General features: G+C 39.0%; 1 protein-coding gene across 2 annotated transcripts in view; it reads right to left on the bottom strand.

Annotated features, from left to right (window-relative positions):
- The window catches only part of GRID1 (glutamate ionotropic receptor delta type subunit 1), an 828,161-nt gene that overhangs the window by 28,156 nt on the left and 775,056 nt on the right, over positions 1-24,949 (bottom strand). For both annotated transcript variants that reach the window (XM_084633925.1, XM_084633926.1), the window contains 2 exons: positions 11,804-11,999; positions 311-477 (listed from right to left, as the gene is read on the bottom strand). In XM_084633925.1, the coding sequence (XP_084490051.1) occupies positions 311-477; positions 11,804-11,999 (363 nt within the window). The remainder of the gene's footprint in view (positions 1-310; positions 478-11,803; positions 12,000-24,949) is intronic.

Genomic DNA, 24,949 nt, shown 5'->3' with positions numbered 1-24,949 from the left:
GAGCGTTGGGAGCACAGCCAATGTTCCATGCATTTCCAGCTCCCTCCTACCTACCCTCTGACCACATGCACAGGAGAGGAAGTAGCAGCTTTGTTGAGGTTGTTCCCCACCCCTCTGCCCTAAGCCCTAAAGGAAGAGAATTGGTTAGTCTCTAAGGTGCCACTAGTACTCCTTTTCTTAATTCAAACAACTGATTTCAAAAGATAGAGATTCATTTAATAAACACACATTGCCAAAGTTAATCAGCTGTGAACACAAGATTTGTTGTTGCAGAGAGGAATCCTATGAAATAAGCATGGTTTTGCATTACCTTTGGGAGAAGAGATCCCTGTAGGGGCTGCCATGCTGGAGTGCGATCCCATACCCTTTACTACTGATGCGGTTTCCAATGACGGTCACAGAACACTCATCATCTGTCAAGGCTGCATATTCCACAACTGTTACATCCCACAAAAAAGCATAGTTGCCTTTCTTTGCCTGCAAATGCACCACAAATAGAACTAAATTATATAGTTGATCGAGGGCTTAAATGGGTCTTAAAGTCATGCTGAGCCTTTCATTGACCAGTGCTGGCATTTTGTTAGTTCATAACAACATTTTAGACCTCTCACATCTTCAGACACTTCTAAAGCCCCCACAACAGTTCCTCATCTACTTCACACCCACCTTCGAGCACTCCCATTGTTTCCATGAGCCAGAGAGGTGCAGAAGGCTGGGTGCAAGACTTTTTGTGTGTGACATGGCTAACTTCAGGCCTCACATGGGTCTGTTAAATAATTATAACTTAAAAGATATCACTTTAAATTATATTATTTGATATGGTTTCCCTAGGATTAGTGAAAGCATATTACTTCTTCCACTTCTACACAGTTACACACCTGGGTAGACACACTGTAAGCACTATGGTATGTTCTAGCAGTCACGGTCACCAAAATGGTAGTTACCAAAAGCAAAAAGAAAACCCTTTGAAAAGAGCTACTCTAATCTGCAACTGTCATAAATATAAAGGGAAGGGTAAACCCCTTTGAAATCCCTCCTGGCCAGGGGAAAGCTCCTCTCACCTGTAAAGGGTTAAGAAGCTAAAGGTAACCTCGCTGGCACCTGACCAAAATGACCAATGAGGAGACAAGATACTCTCAAAAGCTGGGAGGAGGGAGAGAAACAAAGGGTCTGTGTGTCTGTCTATATGCTGGTCTTTACTGGGGATAGACCAGGAATGGAGTCTTAGAACTTTTAGTAAGTAATCTAGCTAGGTATGTGTTAGATTATGATTTCTTTAAATGGCTGAGAAAAGAATTGTGCTGAATAGAATAACTATTTCTGTCTGTGTATCTTTTTTGTAACTTAAGGTTTTGCCTAGAGGGGTTCTCTATGTTTTTGAATCTAATTACCCTGCAAGATATCTACCATCCTGATTTTACAGGGGGATTTCTTTATTTCTATTTACTTCTATTTTTATTAAAAGTCTTCTTGTAAGAAAACTGAATGCTTTTTCATTGTTCTCAGATCCAAGGATTTGGGTCTGTGGTCACCTATGCAAATTGGTGAGGCTTTTTATCCAACATTTCCCAGGAAAGGGGGGGTGCAAGTGTTTGGAGGATTGTTCATTGTTCTTAAGATCCAAGAGTCTGGGTCTGTAGTCACCTAGGCAAATTGGTGAGGCTTTTTACCAAACCTTGTCCAGGAAGTGGGGTGCAAGGTTTTGGGAAGTATTTTGGGGGGAAGGACGCGTCCAAACAGCTCTTCCCCAGTAACCAGTATTAGTTTGGTGGTGGTAGCGGCCAGTCCAAGGACAACGGGTGGAATATTTTGTACCTTGGGGAAGTTTTGACCTAAGCTGGTAAAGATAAGCTTAGGAGGTTTTTCATGCAGGTCCCCACATCTGTACCCTAGAGTTCAGAGTGGGGGAGGAACCTTGACAGCAACAAAAGGTAGGATTCAAATTTTAGAGACCAATTTTCTCCCTTAGCACGGAAGAGTCACCAGATTCTCCCACTAGCTTTATTTGTGACCAATATTGACTTATTTTAGTGCACACCTATACAGCTGTCCTCAAATGTCAGCCTTAATTGGATTCAAACTGATGCCTGAGTGCACTGCACATGATGAATGTAAATTACTTTACTTAACATAAGATGTAAGAAATGTCTCTGGATGGGGATTTTAATAAAAAAAGTCATTACTTTGCTTGGTTAAAGTAATAATTGATTTCCTAATGTATTTAAGTAATACGTTTTTTAAGTCTCTAGTGAACATACAAAGCACAGTGGAACAGATGGGCTGGAGAATCTCATGCAAATAAATGAGTAATCATAGATGCAGGCTTCCAAGACTTAATTTTTTTAAGTTTGGGTGATTTGTCTTTTCTCATCAAGTAAAAAAGAGTTGGCAAGGCAGGAAGCTGACATTCTACATATATTTGTTTACAAGATTAAATCCTCAAGCACTCTCAACTAGCGGCCTCATTTCTGACCATAAGCAGTTCCCAGTGGTTCTTTTCCATCTCCTTGTAAGATTGACCTAGAAGACAAGACTCTCTCAGTTGTTTTATATCAGCTGCTGCCTGCTGGAGTCTGGGCTAGGGAATTAAACCCATTTCCCTTTAGCATGCTTGGTGCTTAATGATCACAGTACACTGAACTCCTTGATGGCTATTCAAAAAGAACAAGAAACCAAATGTGGGTGAGTGGCCCTCCAGTGACAAGAACCCAAACAACCAGAAAGGAAAAGAAACAGTTCTTGCTAATATTCACCCCAAACCAAAACACCCCAAACCAAGTCCCACTGTTCCCCCTCTTCTGGGTCAAGACACACAAAAATCCCAAAAGCCCCCTGGAAAGAGGGGCAGGAATCCCAAAGTCCCTTTCTTTAGGGTTTAAATAAACTGCATCAATTGTTTTTAGAAGGATTTCCTTGGCAGGCAGCTGGCTTCCTTCAGCATGGCTTGTGTGGCTTTCCATTACAGCCATTCCCCAAAGGCAGCCCATGTCTTGTTCTTTCTCCTCCTCTTATATGTTCCAGGCTAGTTTCCTGGAACGCTGATGGACTCCAGCTACTTCTCATCTGCCCATATACCCCTAGCTCTTAGCACATTATCTCAGGCCAGAAAATCAGCCCCAGACAAACAGTATATCCCATCACACCAAACAACTACAGTAAGGCAGCAAAATAACAAATGCATATGTTCAGTAGGCTAAAATAATTCATTCATGTAACATGCTTTGAGAGGCTAGGATGACTCTTGCTGTATTAGTACAAAGTATTTTTACAGTTCCAAATACCACTTGGGCTAGGCAAATAGGAAGGACATGTGCCAGCATCGTGAATTAAGCCAGAGAGTGACACATAATTATTAATTATTATTATTATTACTATTATTAAAATAGTCCAGAAAATGCCAATTCCTAAAAAGGCATCTCTGAGGTATTATACCACACCAGAACAACCCCTCAACATATTAGTATGCCTGACATTTCAGGCCCATCTGTCTACATTCCAAGTGGGCAGAGAGAGTTTGATGTGAATGGGGCAGGAATCAAGGACGCAGTTATCCCATATGGCTGGAAACATAAAAGTCTGTTTCTTCAAACATGTACAGCCATCTATGTGTGTACTGAATGATCCTCTACCCCCAACCATTGGAGTTAGTTGCAAATCTGTTCATATCAGTCTCTGTCCTACCTGTGAATATGCTTGTCTCTTTCTTGACTATTCCAATTTCATGTTAGCGGGAGTGTCCATTGTAGGACCATACTTCCATATCTGTGATCGATCTGACAGGATTTCTGGTTCAGGGCAATATGCATCTTTTATAACCACGTCCACTGTTATACATAACAGCCTATTTGTATATTTTTAAGCCTAAGCTCCATAATAAATAACGCACCTGCATTATAAAGATGCAATTCTGCTGCATATACGTACAATTACACAAGAGGCCAGAAGGAACTGCTATGAAATCATTTGGTATCCCCAACACAGAATTTAGTCAAAGTGTGTAGAGCAATAAGGCCAGGGTGACCAGATAGCAATTGTGAAAAAATGGGATAGGGGGTGAGTAATAGGTGGGGGTAATAAGTGCATATATAAGAAAAAGTTCCCCAAAAAATGGGACTGTCCCTTTAAAAATGGGACATCTGGTCACCCTAAATAAGGCAAAAAACAGGCTTAGTGCTAATGGAGAGATGGGACTCATAAGAGATGGACTCTGAGACAGGTTATGTCGGTCTTGTTTTCTTCTAGTTTTCACATCTGTAAGTATTTGTTGCTTCAGAGTTGATCTGCAGACAGCTGTCTTGAGCTTCCAGTCTTCAGAAGGGGAGCAGAGCCAATTTCTATACTAGCGTACTCTTATTTGTCTCAGGGCTGCTTGGGGAAACATTAACTTCCTCAGGCATTCCATTTCCATTACAAGGCAATGTCTGAAAAATCATGCAGCTATGGCCTCTATTACCCAAGCTGCCCTGGATCTCTATTTTGCCCAGAGAAGCTTCCCACTACTGAGTTACAGTTGGTGGGAAGCCTTTTGACAAGGTCAGTCTCTCTCTGCCGTTTATGATATTGCTATCCTGATGATGATCTGAGACTATGAAACAGTAAATAAAGTCCACCAGGCCTTTGTGTATCAGTTATATATTTTTGTGATATAACCAATTCTGCCCAGTGCCATCAGAACTGTATATCATTATTTCTCTGAAATCCTCAGGATTTTAGCATAAACAGAAGTCTGAGTTATAAACCCTTAATTATGCACACTTCTCAACCTCCAGAAATCCTGGAGGAGGTAAGATTGTTTTCTTTCTCTGATTGCCAAAGAGAGAGGTCCCAAAGATCTTTTTTCCATGGAGATGATTTTCTTTTCTGCCGTTTCCTCTACTTTCATAATATTTGCTTCTTTAAAGAAGGGAGATTCCTTTCTCTTAGTATTTATATTACATAAAAAGCTTCCTATGTGACCAAATATTTGGCTGCAGTCTAAATTCAGCACACTTCAAATCCACATTAACATCCAATCTGACAGGTAGGCAGTATCATTTGTGCAATTTAAAGAGGGGCTGTCGCACTGGGAAAACTTAAAATTATATGCAATATAGTTACCTTTCATATGCTTTTCATTAGGAATGTGTGAAATGAGCTGGAGAAAATACAAACTGATGAGAACTTTCACCCCAAATCCTAACAATCTCTTTGAGTAAGTCCTGTTAACTTTTGTTTTCATTGCATTTTGAACTTCTTGACATTTTCAGGTCCAAGCCAGTATCAGAAATGGATGGGTCAAAGTGCCATAATTAAGGCTTTTTTCATGGTATTTGGGACCCAAAATGAAATCTGGAAGTGTTAGGGGCAGCTGTCAGTGGAAAGATATATGTGTTTATAGACGGTGGAAAGAAGGGGGCAGATACACGAGGCAAGAAAGGGGCTAGGGTTCTTTGGAGGAGCAGGAAGTGTGAAGTGGAATAAGAAATACCTTAAAATGTATACATTGGGGATTGGGATTTGAATTTGACTCAGTCACATATATTATGCCCATGATTGGAGTCCCAGGGTGCATGCAGGTAATACATCAAAACTAGCCAGAGCTAAACTAATAGCTTGTGGTGGTAGCCCTGATGGTGGTGTTTTTTCCCCTCTGCCCATAAAACATGCTTTCAAATGGAAATCCAGCAGATGCTAATAGAATGGGACAATTGCCCTGGCTAGCAGGGAAAGAGGTATGGTACAGACTAAGAGGGTAAAGAGGAAATTTGAAGGGAAAAAAGCCCCAAAGTTATATCAACAAAATTTCTTCTTTACATTCATCAAAATGGGTTTATCAGACTCCCAGGATATAAAAGGGAAAATCAAAGAGGATAAGGAGAGTGCAGAGAAGAACTCAGTAATTGCTTTCCATTATTCCTCACTATAGAAGAAGACTGGAAAAAGACCTGTCACAGGGCCCTTGTTTATTAGTAGTGAAGTGAGGCTTTTTTAGAGAACAGATTGAAACAAGAAATGATGAAACAACTTGACTTTCAAATAAATACCCAGATGTGGCTGGAATTCATCTGAAACTTCTGATGAAACTGACACATGAAGCATCTTGAATTACAAACAATACTGCATTCATCATTACAAGACAGATCACTTCTTCGCACAGCTAATATACTGGCAGATAGAACGGTCACCAACATTGCACCCTTCTCTATAGTGTACCAAAGAAACGTAGAGGAGTTTGCTTTATTCTGGTATCAGAAAAATAGATCAGAAAATCTATAAGGATAGAACTATAGAGCACCAAGCTTGGTATTAAAGAATGGCAAACAATCATGACTTGTATAAGGAAACAACTAGGTTATTTAATATGTTGTGACTATTTGAAAGAGTTAACAAAATAATGGATAAAAAGCCAGTGGATATTTAGGCTTTCAAAAGGCATGGGCAAGAGACTATTGAAGCAATTTTGTAATTTCTGGGGTTGAGAGGTAAAGCCCTACCATGGATTACAAAAGGTTTCAGAGACAGGAAGCAAAGAGTAGAGATAAATGGTTGATATTTAGCATACAGAGAGGCTAACAGAAAAGTGCCCCAGAGATCAGTTTGAGGCCATGTATTGCTTTGTCTAAAGGTGTGAATTGTGAGGTGGCAACATTATTGGTGACAGAGAATGTAGATCGGTCAAGAGAACAGGAGGGCTGCAAGGAATTCCAGAGGACCTAAGAAAATGCATATGGTAACTGGACAGCACAATGGTATATATGAACAAAGGCCATGTATACTGGAAAGAATAATCTAACTATTCCTATGCACCAACATTTTGAGTGAAGTGTTGTAATATCTCAGGAAAAACAATGATATGTGGACTGCTCAGTAAAAAATAAAAGCCCGGTTCAATATTCAGTGGTGATTTTAAAAATTAACAAGATATTAGGAGGCTGTTAAAAGGGGAGAGAGAACAATATAGAAAAATATTATAATGCTATTATATAAATCAATGCTACATCCTTACCTTAGATACTGTATTCGGTTTAGGTCACTTCTTGCCAATAAAACATAGCAGAAATAGAAAAGATTCAAAGAATGGCAATGAGAATTATTAGAATCAGGAGAAGGAAGGGTTCCAACAGGGAGAACTTTAAAAGATTATTGCTATTTAGTTTGGAAAAGAAAAGAGTAAGAGGATTTATCATGTCTACATCTGAAATAATGAACAGTATAGAAGGAACTTATCAGGTCATCCTATTTATCCTAACCCTATCATGAAAACACGCACAAAATAAAAAAAAGGCAACAATGCAAAATGTCTAAAAATAAATATTTTGTATGCAACATACACTTAACCTGTGGAACACATTATCACAGGATATCATGCAGGCAAATAGCTTACTAAGCTTCACAGAGGGATTAAAAATGTATATGATTAAGAATAGTGTTTTCAGTTGCATTACCTAGGATAAAATTACAGGAGCTACCAAACTTCATGCTTCTTGGTGTACACTGATCAATAGCTGGAATGAAAAGGAAATTTCCCGCACAGAACAGTATTGCTGAATTAGTTTTATTTTGGGGAATCTGCACCAGTATTCCCATTTTCAGTACTGTATTATATGGACCATTGTTACCATCAGAGACTTTTGAACCTGTAAGACCAAATTTACAGTCCAAATCAACTCTCCTCACATATCTTTGGAGTTAAACGAAACCTCACTTGACTCTCTGAGTGCAAATCAGAAATACATTTGTGTCATTGCAGTGCTTAGATACCCTTTGTGTGGTTGCCATCAATGTTTTTAGAAGCTGTGCCTTGAGACAATGGTACATGGTCACTCTGGATGTACAGACCATATCTTTTATGAAAAGATGCATTTTCCATGGCAACAGAAATGCATGAAAGCTTTGAGAACCCTCCTCAACTTTATCTTTTTGTTTTGAGCTTCTTAAAGAGTTCAAATTGCAGAAGCTGATAGGAAATCCTCCGCTAGATTAATGGAGGTGAGTGGAATAGGGCAAAATTGACATGTCTAACACTTATCTATAAAAAAATCCCAGACTCTCTCTCATTGCTTCTCACTGCAGTTGGCATTGCTTTTCTTAGAAATGCACTGGTAACTAATGTCCATTTTATAATCCAGTGTAACTGAAAGATATGGGGAAACTGAGAAGAGTCACAGAAGTTTGGGTTTCAGGGAGAAGTCATATTTTTTCATTGTGCTTACAAAAGTCCTTGTTCTGAAATATGCACGAGAAATATTTGTGGTTTTGTGCTACGGAGAAATTTAGATTTTACACTGCAAAATATCAGAGTTTTAAGACTACATTTACATTTCACTTTTGTGTTCTAGGAAATGTACACTGATTAAAAGTCCAGTTTCATTGGCGAACACTGATTTCTCTTAAAAAAAAACAATTTCTAGATATGATATTTGACATGAGCAACTTGTCTGTTTGTTCAAGGAGCTCAATGAGTTGCGAAAAGAGACATTTAAACTATAAACACCATATTTTACTTGACAATTTTATTAAATATTAAGCCTGATTTAGTAAATGTTTAATCAAATGGAAGCACAGGTCAGCTATGGGACTGAAGAGAAACTGGATTATAGTCAATGTTATTGATGGAGTTGATCAAGTTTTATATATATCACACCAGAACATTAAAATCAGACTTAATTTGACACAGTTATTATCATATAAATTTGAGCCACTTCCCAACTCTGCACTGAATCCCAAAGTTCTTCTAATTGGTATTCTAAACAGTTTGCCAATCTAAAGCTAAAACCTGAGGCTTAAGTAAATCTAGCTATAATAAATGGAAGCCCGTAATAGGTTTATAAAATATGGATATTTACAGCCTTACTGTTGTTGAATGTCTTATGACATACTACGAGTGATACAAGGAAAATACATTTAAATACATCCTGCATTTTTCTACAGTTTTAATTTTTTTTACACATCAATGCATGTGACAGAGTGCTTATCTATATTTTGTGTATTTATTTTTACTATTTTTTCATGCTGAGAAAGCCTCATGAAATAGATGTCTCATTTCCATACATATCCTAAAATCATACACCAGCACACTTTGTTACACCCATATAATGAGGGACAGTACATATAAAAGAAGGAGAAACGGTGACTGGGCCAAGGGCAAGGCATTTGGCAAAGTCAGCCTAATATTTTACAGTGGTTACAGGTTGAGGCAAACTGTGGCGAAGCCAAAAAAAAAAATAGCTGAAGTTTATAGCAAGAGGACTTGACCCAGAGAAACCGTTACTAGTACAATAATATTCCTACGAGAGAGAGAGAGAGAATGAACAAGCCTGACCCCAGGGTCATAGCAGTCAGTGAGAGGCTTTGCATTTACTTTAATGGGCTTTGGATCAGGCTTCAGGTGCAGGGTTTATTCTTCTTCTGCCTCATGCTGTTTTAGGCACACACTGCGCACTCACTCAGTCTTTCACAGACAGAGCAGGGTCAATAGCTCCCAACTGCAACTGCATCCTGCTCAATACTGTTAATGGCAGAGCTGAGAGAATCATTTTCAAAGAACATGTTATCTGACAGATGTAGCCTCACTTTATTCTCCCAGGATCTCTCTGAGAGCTCAGCACCATTTCCTAGAACTGATTTGTTATCTGAAACTATCTGTGGCTTTCTTCGTTTTTTAAATTCTCTGGACTGACTGATCCTGACCAGTTCTCAATGGGCATGTAATAGTCAGTATTTGAGCTGGGTTGGTTAGCTGTGAGGAGTCAAACAAGTCACATGATATTGTTTATGTTCTGTGCTTGAACAGCGTGCACGTACTTCCAGCCAAAATGTTAGTGTTTGTGAATCTAGAATTTGGTTTGTACAAATTCTTGTACATGCAAACATGAAATCCACATTTGTGCCAAAAACTAGATTGCACTTATATTTGCAGAAAGTAAACAAACAAACTGGTGCAAACAAATTTATTTTAAAATTCCACATATTTTACAGGGAATTTGTTGCAATGTACATATAAATTCAACTTTTATATGTATTTAAAAGGTTACCCAAATAGCTTCATATGTAAAAAGTGAAAGTGGTGTCTCCTTTGCTATTTGACAGCAGTGGTTTCAGAGAGATAGCTTTAATAACAAAAGTATTTGGAGGTAGAGCTTAGAGACAACTTTGGGAACAGAGGTCTTGAGCGAAGCAGTGGGAAGAGAAACCTCTGCATGATGGATGCAGCTGTTCAAGCACAGCTGCAAATGCTGGAGTTCTGAAAGTGGAATTACACCTGTGATATTTTAGCGTGGCTGCTGCTTTTGCCAACAAAATCTGTTCAAGCATGTAAATACTTGTTAATAAAGTTGATTAGGAATAGAGTATTTCTGATTGAGCATCCACACTTATTTTCCCCTAACAATGGAATATCCCTGGCCTGGAGTCCATTCTTTCCCACTAACTCAGCCTGTGACATTTTAAAAATCTGAAGATTTTAATTTTTCTCTTTGAGCTTCTAGAAAAATAAATATAAAACATTTGAAAAAGTAAAATCATATAGACAAGTCTACATTTTAGTCTCACCTTTTCAAAAGCATAAAAAACTTGTAACACGGTTGTGGACCCAGAGATACGAGTTTTCAGTTTACACCAAAATAAACTGATCAATGATTTTACATTTATAATATTTTATTTAAAAAAATTAAAAGACTGATAAAAATGAGAATATGATATTCCTCTAAAGAAAGTTTTAACTTTCATTGACTTCCTGTGCACTGTCTGCCGTAATTTACTTCTGATTCACATTTGTCATTCACTTTCTGGCCATGCAGAGCTACAGCACAAGAAATGTGTGTATGCATGCACGCATGTACACTTCTAAGCAACTGGTTGGCTGAAAGTTGAGTGTCTGATTCCTGTGTCATTGCTCTGGATCAAATTCCATCATTTCTTTGTACTAATGAGAGAACATATTTCAATTAGAAAGTCACAATTAAAAGAAATGGTCACAGGCTTTAGGACCCTGAACAAAGATCATGGCTGCTTGAATCCTGCAGGAACAGTTAATTTTGCTTAAAAATAAGTGTGTGTGGGTGTGTGTGTGTGTGTGCACGTGCGTATGAGAGAGAGAGAGAGAGAGAAAACAGGTGAGTGAATATATTAGTGAGCAGATAACTGCATGAATGGGTAATATGTGAGTGGGTAGATGAATTTTTGAACAACTGGAGCACCATTGTATAAACAAAAATGACCAAAAACCTGGTTTATACTTCTGCCCTAACGTAAGTGGACATGATTTTGCTGAAGTGAATAGGACTAAATTTAATCCACTGACAACAATAATCCTGGGTAAAGGACAAGTTTCAGCACCCAGGGAAAATATAAGATGACCCAAGGTAACTTTTTCAAAAGTGATTTAGGTACCTAGGTACCACAATCTCATTAAATGTCAATGAGACTTAAGCCATAAAAATGGGACTTACTTACATAAGAAAAGTTTACCTTCAGTCTTAAAAAGAGGAATGGGAAAGGTGCAGAAGAATTAGACATTGTAGTGGACTAGAACAACAGCCGCCTTTCAGAAATGGAGATCTGAGTTCCATGTGAGAGTTGGCCAAAGGCTGACATAATTTTGTTGGGAAAAGCATAATTCCTTAGTAGAAGCATAATGCAATCAACAGCTTTGTCCTCAAACCAATTTGCAAGCTTTACTTAAAAGAAACCTAGGACTGGAATATTTTTTTTTTTAAATCCTGCCTTTACCACATGACAATCATTTTCATTCATTAACTCCATGAAAGCTACACAAACACAACACAAAATTTAAAGTAAAACAGCACTATTAATCCATTCTTACCTTCCTGATGCCTTCTGAAGGGTTCGATACACAGTTATCTGCCCCATTATTTTTACTGATTGTCCTCCACAGTTCAGCAAATGTGTTATCCTGCTCCAAAGGGTTTGTCCCTTTTGCTTTGAAGTATTCATACACTGCTGAATCCCTGACGGTACCGTAAGACATATCCATTTGTTTGGACAGATCTTGAAATGTTCTGAAATTCAAGAGATGTTGAACTATTAGTGTTATCTAGTACAATAAAGAGATTTTATTAGTTAAATGATCTCTTTCTATGGCTGTCTTTAGAGAGAAACAAAACACCTACCATCAATCAGTCTCATTTGCATGTCTCTCTTTTATCATAAAAGGAACCCAAAGTGTAATTCAGCTGCACTGAAATCAAATGAGGTTTAATTTTACCTGAGTTCTTTTAGTGAAGAGGTTTATGTGGAAGAGATGCCCATCAACATACTGAAATCATGTTGCTATGCTTGTGCAAGAGCACACAGCAATCAAGATTTATTAAAGCATGTGGAAAACAATGTTTAAAGATACAGGTCAAAATCAGCTCTAATTTACATCTATGTAAATAGGGAGCACTTCCACTGAAATTAGTAGGGTTACTCTGGATTCACCCCAGTGTAAAATTGGGCCAAAAATCAATACACTAACTTTCAGTGTACATAGGGCATTACATTCCAAATCTCTTTCCCACACCCTCCAATAAAATAAACAGTTTCCATATGGGCCTAATTCTTATTTACACTAAAGTTGCTTTATCTCACTCTGACAGTGTGGCTGGCCCCAGGGCCACTCCAGCAGCGGCTGGTGCAGCTGGCTGCAGGGCTGCCCCAGTGGTTGGATACAGAGCCGCTCCAGCAGCAGCCGGTGTGGCTGGCTCCACCAGAAGTGGCAGAGGTTGCAGAAAGTCACTGAATCTGTGACTTCCACGACAACATGGAGCCCTACTTATAGTGCTTTGCTGCTGGAGGCCTTATCCTGGGATGCTCAGAGCCAGCCTACAGACATACAGGTCACACCCTGAGCATGTGTGTGCTAGATAGCCCTATACCAGCAGCCTGTTTACAGCCCCACTCTGGCTTCCACCAGTCTTGGCTACAACCAGCAAGGCGACCCCAACATGATCCTAGTGCAGAGTTTCCCCAAAACCATGTGCTCTGCAATGTCCAGCCCTCTCCTGGATAGCCCAGAGAAATAATAAGGTGTGTTTTTTTAACTTTAAAAGAGACCAAAGCAAATCACAGCATATTAACTGGGATAGATACACTCTTTCCCTCAAACACAGTTCTGCGTTGTTTTATAGTAAAATAAAACAAATTTATTAACTATAGGACAGAGGTTGAGTGATGCCAAGTAAAAGAAACAGAAGCAGAGATAGTTACAACCAAATAAAAATGAAAACACATTTTAAAAAGTCTAAATCTTAATCTACCAAGGTACAGGTTTCGTTCAAGATGGTTTCTCTCACCAATCCACATTCTTCTCAGCCACAGCTGACTTTCCTTCTGTCAGAATCCCGGAACAAACTTAGTGTCCATAGTACTTCTGGCTACAGGCAGCATGATGGGGTCCATCATACCCACATCTGGTTGTCTGCCAGCCCCTGATCGGGCAAACCCTTATGTCATTCCTTCTGGGATCCACGGGTGAGACTTGTCCCTCCTCTTCTGTCTGAGCTGCCTGTGTTTCTCCTGGTCAGCAAGCTTCCACTACTTCAACTCTGCCTCCCCACTAACACCTGGCCTCCAGCTCTGCCCATCTCTCCTCCACTAGCAGCTTTTTCCACTGTAGTCTCCACAACTCTGGAGGCCATTGCTGCTGCTGCTGCATCATCTTGGGAAACATCTGCTTGGTCTCCTGCATGCTCTGTAGGAGAAAAATGGACCCTGCTTCTTGCCACCTGGTTTGTCCACTAGCTCCAATTTCTTCTGATTAGCTGCTGACAGACCTCAATACACACCCAGCTTTTCTAACTTCTTGGTGAGCTCAGCACCTGCTCCTTTGTTGCTCGTCTTTCCTTTCTTCTATTTCCAAAATAAACAGAACACAATCAAACTGTAACATTTCTTTGACTGTGCCCTTTCACTTGTAAATCACTTAAACCTATTTCACCAATGCTTAAACTGTAAACCTTAGTTAAATTAACAAGTTTTGTGTAAATCCTTTTTAGATTACACCAATTTCATGAGGCTCAGGGGTGCAATCCAGACCAGTAGGAGATTGTGTCACCACTTGCCCTGCAATCACTTTGCTGCTGGAGCTCCCAGCCTGGGATGCTCCCAGCCAGCCTACAAGCACAAAGGTCTCACCCAGAGTATCTGTGTGCTAGAATGTCCTGGTTCAGCAGCTCTGACCCAGCAGCTTGTCTACAGCCCAACTCTGGCTTCCACCAGCCTTGGCTACAACCAGCAAGGTGACTGCAACACACTCCCAGTCCCAAATTTCCCCAAAACCATGTGCCTGGAATTTTCCAGTGTCACCAGGACAGAGAAATAATAGGGTTCATTGCTCCTTTAAAGAGACAAAAGCACATTACAGCTTATTAACTTAATTGTGGTAAGTATACCCTTCCCTACAAACATAGCACTGAGTTGGTTTATAGTAAAAACAAAGCAAATGTATTAACAACAGAACATAGGCTGAGCAATACCAAGTAAAATAAACAGAAGTAAAGAGGTTAAAAGCAAATAAAAGTGAAAAAAATGCATCTAAAAGTCTAAACCTCAACTTAGCAAGGTACAGGTTTGGTCAAGATGGTTTCTCTCACCAATCATTCTTGCCAGCCATGACTGACTTTCCCTCAGTCAGGACCTTCCACAGAAGAACAAGATGGTGGCTTCCCTTGTCTTCCTAGATGAAAGATCTTTGCCTAAGCATTTTGCTCATCTACATCTATAGACTTCAACCCCTCCTTGTTTGAAGGACCCATCTTTCTCAGCTTGCAAGAGCTCTAATCCCTTGTGTCTGTCTAGAGATGGATGCCAAAGACGGCTTCTGTCTTTTCTTATGTCTTCCAAAGTTCAATGACCTTGTTTCAAGAGGCAGAATGACCTCATGCTCTTTCCCTTCCTGTGGGCTTCCCATCCCTCTGCTACTGTCTATGAAAATGGTACTTCCCATATTTTGGTCACATCTTGCTTAACTTCTTTGGAGACAGGTAGACAGCTGCCCTCCCTCCTGATGGAGGAAAGCCTGTTTAACACTTTGTTTGGTCACAGACTGGAAAGCATATAGTGTTAATACATATATTCCACAATGCTATTAATCACCAGTGTTATAGGTTTTCATAAAAGACCTCACTCAGTACACTGTTACAATACAGTAATATTGTATACAATCAGTAGAGTCAATTGCTTATCACTTGAGGTTCAGCTCCTCTGTCTTTATAGACTAGTAAACTTTTGCAATGTATTCTTTGAAAAGTAAAATCCGGCCCAAGCTTCTGTCTTCTGCCAAGTTTAGACACTGTGCTGTCTCCTCCTTCACTTGTAGCCTGATAGCTTTGTTTACGTAATATTAAATGGACCTTCATTGTCTCTGTCTGATGTCCAGGCTGGTTAGAGAAGCAAATACATTTTCCTTTGTCTAGGGAAGATCTGTTTCCCAATTCCCCCTGACATTCCACGCTAAAATACATTTTAGTCATCGTTCTAACATATATAAAACATTCTACATGCATTCATCACACAAGAATCAGTTTTCCAATGACATATTACATGACATGTTTTAGTTAGAGATTATAATCATTGTGAGTAGTGGTACACAGAATTGGTCAGGCCAGCTGAAACTCATGCCCTGATACCAATGAGCCCCTTACCCTCCAAATGGTCCTCTGTATCATAGCACAGTTTATCTCTTTTTTAACAACACACAACAAGGCACTCTGGGTGCCTTCGACATTATTTAAAACAATGACACTAAAACAAACAGCAAACCTCCAGCAAAAGTATCCCCTCAACCTAAACCAATAAGTGGGCCTTTCCCCATCAAATCTCCATCCCCTGCAAACAATCACTCCCACCAGCCTCCAAACTCTTAACAAAAAAGGCAAAAAGATAGGCCTTGCACTGTGCTCATTTTCATGGCTTATAGATGAAAGAAAACATAAAATAATAAATTCAGTGAAGAGATCTTTCTAATTATTGTTCATTAATTATATTTAATTGCAGCAAGATATTATTTTGTTTCAAGAGGTCTAAGGGTTATTACTTTGTCATAATTTTATTTTAATGAAAATGGGGGGGGTATAATCTTTTGCATACTTTTTATTTTTCTCATTTTAGTATAAAAATAAATAAATCTTTGCTGAATGGAGAGCATCAGAATGAATTACATTGTTGACCTTAATAAGGAACCACTCTAAATTATTGCAGGGCCAGCCACAACAAAATGAATAAATAACTGTCACACTGCTTTCATCCAGTATATTTGAAATGGTAATTTCCTCCTCTCTATTAGTATTTATTCAGGGTGTTTCTAGTGGTCAGACAAGGAGGAAATGTCTTCACAGGACATGAGAGCAGTTCCGCTCTTTGAATTTTAATATCCAGTTTATTTTTTTAACGTTATTCACTATTCTTCACTTCAGATCTGCAACTCTTTCTTATGAAGAGCACCTTCATATCAGCAGCCCCGCTCTATGGGCCAGATGTCTTCAGAGCTATGCCAGTTTCCAACAGCTTATGATGTGAGCAAGTAGTTCTGTCTAGGTTCTTATATCTTCTTCATCACAGCAGTGTTTAAACACCTATCACTTCCACTACTTGCCATTTGGTTTCTACAAATAGCCTACTCCACCCCGGACACACAGGTACCCACACTGCAGTCTACTTGGATTTTCTTCAAACAGGTCCCTACCCACAAGGCATCCAACTACCCCTACAAAGTCTTCAAGCTCTTAAGCTCCTTCAAGCATTTTAAGTGGTTTAAGCTCATAAATTGCTTTAGGGACTTGTATCAATTTAAGCTGTTAAGTAGCTTTAAGTATGAGTTTGTGAACAGCATGTGTGGACCTGGGATGAGTTTGGAGCTATACAAGAATCCCAAACCTGGTCTTATTTCAGTTGCTCTCTATTTAGCCAAGATATAATATTAACACCCTAACAACTGCTGGTGATTAAAGAGACTAATGTACACAAAAAGAGTAAGACTATTAGTCTAGTCGTCTAGCATTATTATAACTCTGAAGTGTGTATTCTGGCCTGCCTAAATTGCCTCTGTAATTTCAGTTGGATACGTTATTCTTCAAATACAATTCTAAACTATTATACATTACTGATGGCCCTGTTAGGGCTTTCATCAGCTCAACCATATGGACTTGGTTACATTATAGTGATGAATTTTATGGATGCATTATATTCATACACACATTTATGTATATTTTATATGCAACTTTCTAGTAAAGGTACAGTAGAAGGGTACTCAATACATCTGGGTTTTTTGGTGGCACTCTTAAGGATGCCTAATAATGTTGGTCTCTTGTACAGGTTATTGTGTGTATACATAAACATATATTACATTGTAGGCAGAATAGCTTTGACAACTTTAGTTAATATTGCCTAACACTTTCCATTACAGATCCTTCCTTTCAGTTGCTTACAACTTTTGTATACTTCCACTGTTTAGGAAGCAATATTTGAATGTTTAATCAGACAAGAGTTAGGCCAACCTTAGGAACAAGGTTAATGAAAAATTGATAGTTTTTCCAATGTTAGAATATTTATCTGGCCATTTTTAATAGCTCCACTTTCTCTGTTGTTTGGAATAGGATCTTGACATTTGGCATTCTACAGTCTTAAACTCAGAAAGTGCCTTTTTCCCTCCATGAAAATCTGGCCAAGCTATAATCCACTGAAAATCAACATTTTTACACGCATAGTACATTTTTTTCAGCATTTGTCCTTCAATTTTCTGAACATACGAGTGCACTAATTTCAATAGGACTAATGATGTACTTAAGTTTATGTGCTTTGCTGAATTAGTGTGGCTTAAATGAATACATGATGTGGGTGGCATTAGTCGGGGAGATTCATGTTATGGTTATGGTCATCTTCTCTTGGATGGTATGAGTGAGATAATCATCCATGACACAGACAAGCTAGTATTTGTGAAGGAACTATTCTTTCAAAATATAGACAACCAATATTCCAAAAATAGAATCTAACATCACTGAGAACAGGGTTGCAGTTTCTGGACTATGGTGGTTGAGCATGAAATAAGGGAGATTAGGACAGATTTAGGGTATGTCTACATGGGAACGTAAACCCAGGGTTAGTAAAATTCAAGTTAGCAGATCCTGGGTTTGTTAACCTAGGACTTGAGCATTGACAATCATTTATAACCCCAGGAATATTTGAACCCTGGGTCCTCATCAGGGGCTCGTGTCTACACTGCATTATGGGGGCTCAAGTCCAACGACCCATATCCCAGACTTCCTAGGGCCCTCCCAAAATGTGGCCAGTATCGCTCTTTGTTCATGATGCAGTGTGAGAACACTTGACTATCCACCAAACTTGACTGTCTAGAGGACAAAGAAAGTCAGCCTGTGGAATTGTGGAGTACTTTTGGCTGACTCCAAGAGAACGACACCAGTGGGGCTGCGTCTACACTGCAGAGCGATAAGGCTGGTAGCCAGATCATAGCTTGACTCTGGCTCAGACCCTCCATCCCTATGGGGTCCTGGGACTGAGCCTTGGACCAGTGTGATTTGTGTGTAAATGAAAGAGAAGTTAGGCTTCAGCCAGAGTTCAATCCCTGGTCTTATATTGCCATGTAAATATACCCATGGTTTCCTTCCTTCCTCCAACAAGTTTTCTGAAGAAGTCTCAGTTCAAACAAAATTGTGTGAATATACTTAGCCTTTCCCAGTGTTTTCTGGTAGTGCTGCATGCTTGTGTATTTTCTTGATGTAGTCTGTAAATATCATTATAATTAAACCATTTGCTTTATTTATAACTAGAAAATGGATGCCTACTTTAAAATATAGAGGTTAGCTGTGGACCATAAGATTTGCCTTTGAGGCACATAGTTAGCACTACAGGAAAGGAGAGGAAGGGTTGGGAAGTAGCCTCTAGTAACAAATAGTCTCTGGTGTCAGTGCATTGGTGCAAAATATACAAGGTGAAATCATAGCCCATTGAAGTCAAAGGCAAGCTCACAGTATTCATCCAGATCTAAGCAAAACATGTAAGGAGCTTTGTACCAAAACATTTGTAGCATAATAGGGATCCCAATGCAATTCAATCAGCTGCAAAAAAATCTTTTCACCATTTTATTTATAGAATTAATATGTTTTACAAATCACATCATCCTCCCCAGCCCGTAGTGTCATTGCAATGTACTAATATGACTTTGGAACATTTCCCACTACTCCTATGGCTCCATACATGGAAGATTCCATCAGAGAATGGATCTGCGCTCCTTTATTCAAAAGGGGGTAGAGTTGGCAGTCACTTTTATGGCAGTGTTCTCCACCTCCTAGAGAGGTGATTCTGTGGGTCCGGAATCAATCTGTAAGGAGGAGCAGAGGAACTGAGCATGCTGTGAGGGAGAAGTAGACAGATTACAGGTAGTGCCATGGGGACACATATCTTTTCCCCTTTTGGCCCACAGAGATTCTCTGGAAGAAACAATGCAGACTGGGATGGGCTGTCTTTTCTGCAGTGTTCCACTTAGTGGACCCTGAGAACAGCCATGGCCAAGGGAAGTCCCTGGTAGCATAGTCTCATTGGAATCACATTGCCAGGGAGCCAGTAGAGTACTGAAGGAAACAGCCAATATAGGTTTCAGAGTAACAGCCGTGTTAGTCTGTATTCGCAAAAAGAAAAGGAGTACTTGTGGCACCTTAGAGACTAACCAATTTATTTGAGCATAAGCTTTCGTGAGCTACAGCTCACTTCATCGGATGCATACTGTGGAAAGTGTAGATCATCTTTTTATATACACACAAAGCATGAAAAAATACCTCCTCCCACCCCACTCTCCTGCTGCTAATAGCTTATCTAAAGTGATCACTCTCCTTACCATGTGTATGATAATCAAGTTGGGCCATTTCCAGGGGGGATGGGGTGAGTGAGAAAACCTGGATTTGTGCTGGAAATGGCCTAACTTGATTATCATACACATGGTAAGGAGAGTGATCACTTTAGATAAGCTATTAGCAGCAGGAGAGTGGGGTGGGAGGAGGTATTTTTTCATGCTTTGTGTGTATATAAAAAGATGATCTACACTTTCCACAGTATGCATCCGATGAAGTGAGCTGTAGCTCACGAAAGCTTATGCTCAAATAAATTGGTTAGTCTCTAAGGTGCCACAAGTACTCCTTTTCTTTTAGCCAATATAAAGAACCCTGGCTTTCTACCAATCCCTGAGCATCTACCAAGTTTGTGAGCAGGTGCTGTGGTATAACCTGCAAGAAGGCGGGAGGATGCGATAATAACTCTACCCATTTCCCAAATGGCATAATTAAGTAAGAATTACCTCCAAAATGATAATTCTGGTGAAGACTTCCTCTCCTACAGATACTCTACAATAGGGGATGATCTAGGCCATGGTATTTACCAAACAAATCTTTATTGCTATATAAAGTAAAGAAATGTGCATGAAATGTGTACCCTGTAACCGGAAGTGATGCTGAACGTTCTCTTTGCAGCAGAAGAAAAAGGCCTGCAGATGGTTAAGACTTGGAAGATGCAAAAGAAAGCTGTTATCGCCCTATGCTTTGTATGATGAATTAATAGCCAGCACAGTGCAGTTTTCCCAGTACTTTCTCATAGCCTTTTATTTTAAACTTTAAAAACTAATCCCTGTTTGCTCAAATACCAGGCAATAAATCTTCCACTCCTAGTGAAAATCATGCTGCTCTAATCAAATTTTGGATTCTGATCAGATCTCAGGCTTGTTTCATTCCTTAAAGCCAGCTGCTGTCACCACTCAGATTTTATTTCCTTTTGTAAACAGCCATTAGTTGAACTCAGCTTCCTTAACTGTCCATATTATATCTCACCACTCCAACGACAAAAGTCCCATGCACTTAATACTGGAAAATATTTGCAACAAAAATCTACCAAAAAGCAGGATGGCCCCATTAACTGTACCATCAAAGTTACTGGATCTCATAATCCGTTACGGGACTGCCTGTTAAGTGTGATTAAAGTTAAAGCCAGTGAAGCAGCAAGAGACAATATACTTTATTTACAATTATAAGAGCAGAATTTTTAATTTGTAGATAAACAAGTCCATTATGTAGATATTAGGCAATATGCTGTAAACCAATTGTTTTAAGTAGACGTCTTTTTTGCTAATCAAAACAAAAATGTGTCTCAATCATTTCAAGCTGGTATATTTTAGAACTATATTATTGGCTAAGAACATATTTAGCATATATTCTCACCTGCTAGTTAGGATGTAATTTTGTGATGTAATGTATGTTACAATGGTGTTGCATTTGTTTGACATTAATTTAACAGAAAGATAGAGTTGTGTCAGTAACTAACAGAATTTAAGAGAGTCCTGGAGCATACCATGACCAGGAACAAATATTTGTGTCCTAGAATGAACATTTCTGAAGTTTCTATATTAGCATTTATAATTGTGTTATGCCAGGTCAACACTAAACACTTTTGACAGTATAGCAATGTAGCTTGGGTTATGGGCTATTTTATGATATTTTTTTACCAGCACACCTCCGGAACATTCATTCAGCTTATATTAAACAAGCAAGTACATGGTTCTGCCCATGTCACTTATTTCTCTCAGGGAACTGGTATAAGCTTTGCTGCCAAAAGCACTCATTTGGTGGTTTAAGCTGCTGAGACACTAGCACAGACCTGGACCTAGGTAACTAGAGTTAATTGGTGATCAGCGAAACAAACAGAAACTATATACTGGGCCTCAGCTTCAGGGAGGGAGAACTAAAACTCGAGCTACAGCTTCATGTAACATCACTATTCAGGTCCTCCAAAGATCTGGGTGAGGTCTTCCACCAAGAGAGAAATGAGAATCTAATATTTCTCATGTGGAAATCGACCAGTTTTGTTTTGTTTCTTTAACATTGAGATGGCCTTTACACAAAGGAAAGTTAGTGTAAAAAGCAAAAATATTTCTTGTTTGTTTTTTTCCTTTGTAGTTCACTTTTTAAAAGGCTTGGAGAAAGCAGCACGTCTGGATGCTAGTGTGTAAATTCCATTACTGTAAACAAATTATATAGTTATCAGTGTGATGTCATTTCAAAAGTAATCAGAAGTCATGTCACAGCAATCAATGGCATTTTATCTTGACTGCAGCCTCACGGGATAACCATAGACAATAATGGAAACACTGACAGATCCTTAATTTAGAAGTGCACTGTTATTAGCATTCACTGCTGCAAATGCTCGGTACTGTAGAACTGAGGATTTTTACAGTACAATGCTTTTATGGAGAATTTTCCTACAGCAGTTACTGAATTTACAATATTGTTTGGAAATGCTGAAATACACACACTTTTCGTTCCTGTGTGCGCAATGCCCCAAAATAGTATTTATTAATAAGTTAAAGTTGAGAAATCAAACAGTCAAGAGTCAGATTTTTAAAAAATATATGTTCACTACCCAGCCTTAATTCTACCACCTCGGGAATGTGCCTTAAAATATGGTCTTTGTTCATATCACTAAATATTAGTTGTCAAATAATACAAGTTAGAGATCTGTTCTCTTAAGTGGAATTCACACATGTTGTTAACTTATGCTATACAATATTTGCATAAATTAAGATTTTCCAGAGATCGTTAAATACATTTACTACTTATCCAGTTTGAGCAAGGACATTGTTAACCCAAAAGAAGCCAATAAGGGAAGCGTTTAGCTCAGGGTGACCACACTAAGCTTTTAGTTCAATGGTACAGCTAAGCTTTTACCAGAAGAGCGCCACTAAGATGAAGTGCTGCTAAGTGCATGCAATGTTCTAAGCCATTCTTCTTAAACAGAGGCTCAGAAAAAGAACAGAAAACATATATTACAAATGTTCCAAATTCCCAATTTAAAAACTCCTAACTTTTAATCTTCTTAGTAGCTTTTCTTCAAACTTGGCTCAAATGCTGGAGCTCTCTGACACCTATGAAATTAGATCAATTTGAGGTTTATAGCTACAGCTGCTTTAGAATTATGTGAGTGCTAAATTTTTGATCAGAATGTAAGGGAAAAACATGTATTTTTACACCAGAAAAAGGAAGATGGAGGATTTGTAAGTAAAAAATCAAACAAATAGCTGAACTGATGTTGCCCTCCTTCTGAAAACAAGCCTCTCCAAAACAACTATGGATCGAAACCAAGCATGATTAATCTCATCCCTAAAGAAATTTTTTGAGAAAGTGATCAGCAGCAAGCAGAGGAGGGTTAGAAGCGAATTCTGAATCCAAGTTCAACTATATAAGACTGTTCATGTTTCAAAATGTATAAAACTGTTAAATTCAAATGGACTTGTCAGCTTCCACGGAGACAGAATGATGGCTCCAGGGGACAAACGCCGGCTCTTCTCTGTCTGAGTTCCAGACAGATTTGATCACTTGGGAACCGGAGGTGTAATGTGTGCTCCGGGCCACAGCCTGTGACATGTCCTTACTGGCTGGTGAAGACTGGCAGAGAAAAGCTGAGTCCATTACTTTTGGAGATTGCCAGTGTCGTTCTCCTCTGCTCACATACGTAAATTAGGCTCATGCTCAGTTGCCTTTCTTAATTGGAGCCAAAGAACACTTATGAACCAGATAGACCCCCAAGCCCACAAGTTAACACCACAGACTAGGTAACAGCGAGTATTCTAAACCTTTTAAAACCAGTATTAAAACTGGTTGTAAACATATTATGTAAGCATAATGAAATAACTGGACAATGTGATAAGAGAAATGTTCCATTGTTAAGGATGACCTATAATAATCACTATGCCACCTAACGAAGAAAAATCTTAATATCAGATTGCCCAGAAATTCACAATGTACTGTATAGAGATATTACTAATGAGATATTACCATGAGAGTAGGTTGTGTGACGTAATATAACATATTCTAATGTCAATGTCTACTTCGAAGCAATAATGCCAAAACTGTTTGAAGCTTGGTTGAACAAGCACTTGTTTTAATAGAGAGTATATTTCACTGAAAGATAGTCCTGATCTAGATACAAACATTCCCAAATTCTGGGAGGTTCAGATCCATAGCTTTAGTTTGTGCCCAGCTCTAATTTAATTTAGGATTAAGGATCAGATAGATGAGCTCTTAAATCATCCATCATTAGATTGCCAGCCCCTCTGCAATGACATTATAGAATTCTGCACTGTTCTGTTTTACTGCAAATCAAAGTCATATTTAATTATCCCCGACTGGGGCTTGATCTTCCAAGTGCTGAGCAGCAGGGTCCTGATCCAGCAAAGAACGTAAGCATATATTTAACTTCAAGAATTTAAGTGGCCCCATTGAAATCACACGCAGAATGTTCACCTGGCAGCAACAAATCCTTCTCTAGTAGCTACACTGATCCATATTTTACATAAAATTTACGTTACTGGTTATAATTGGGGGGAGGGACCACAAAAAATGCTCCAAATGACTCCCAGAAATCCTGGCGGACAAAGCCTCATGGGAGTTTTTACAGGAGAAGCCACACGTATTAGAGCCTGTAAGAAGTGATGCACTCTGTAGCATTGCAAATATCTGAATGGAACACAGAGATGTAATATAATTCCAGAAAACACTGAATAAATATTTGTGAACTCTGCCAATTTATGATCTTTTTGCAACATGATTTAATTTTCTCAGTGCGGTAATGAACAATGAGGAAAAACGCTTCCTTTCAGCTGAACAGGAGGAATTCTTTAAAATATTTGCATTTAAATTCTTCAACACAAAATACAGAGCAGAGGCTTCCTAAAAAGGTCTCCAGGAGTTGGTGAGCTACTCAGAGTGAGCAAGCTCCCCAACATAGTTAAAAGATCTGCAAATGCCCCATGGAAAACTCCACAGAGCACTCAGTTTAAAGAATGTTCTGTCTGTACATGCCCAAGTTGTTAGGTGGCTGTCTAGTTTACTGGGCAAGCTGGGGGTGATTTGTGTGCTCCTGCTTTTGGCAGTGTGTGATACCCTAAAGAGGGAGAGAGTGGTGGGGACAGTCCTTG

Source organism: Lepidochelys olivacea (assembly GCF_965140295.1).
Source record: "Lepidochelys olivacea isolate rLepOli2 genome assembly, chromosome: 7".
In the NCBI taxonomy this organism is placed as follows: Eukaryota; Metazoa; Chordata; order Testudines; family Cheloniidae; genus Lepidochelys; species Lepidochelys olivacea.
This window is presented reverse-complemented; position numbering and strand designations above follow the sequence as displayed.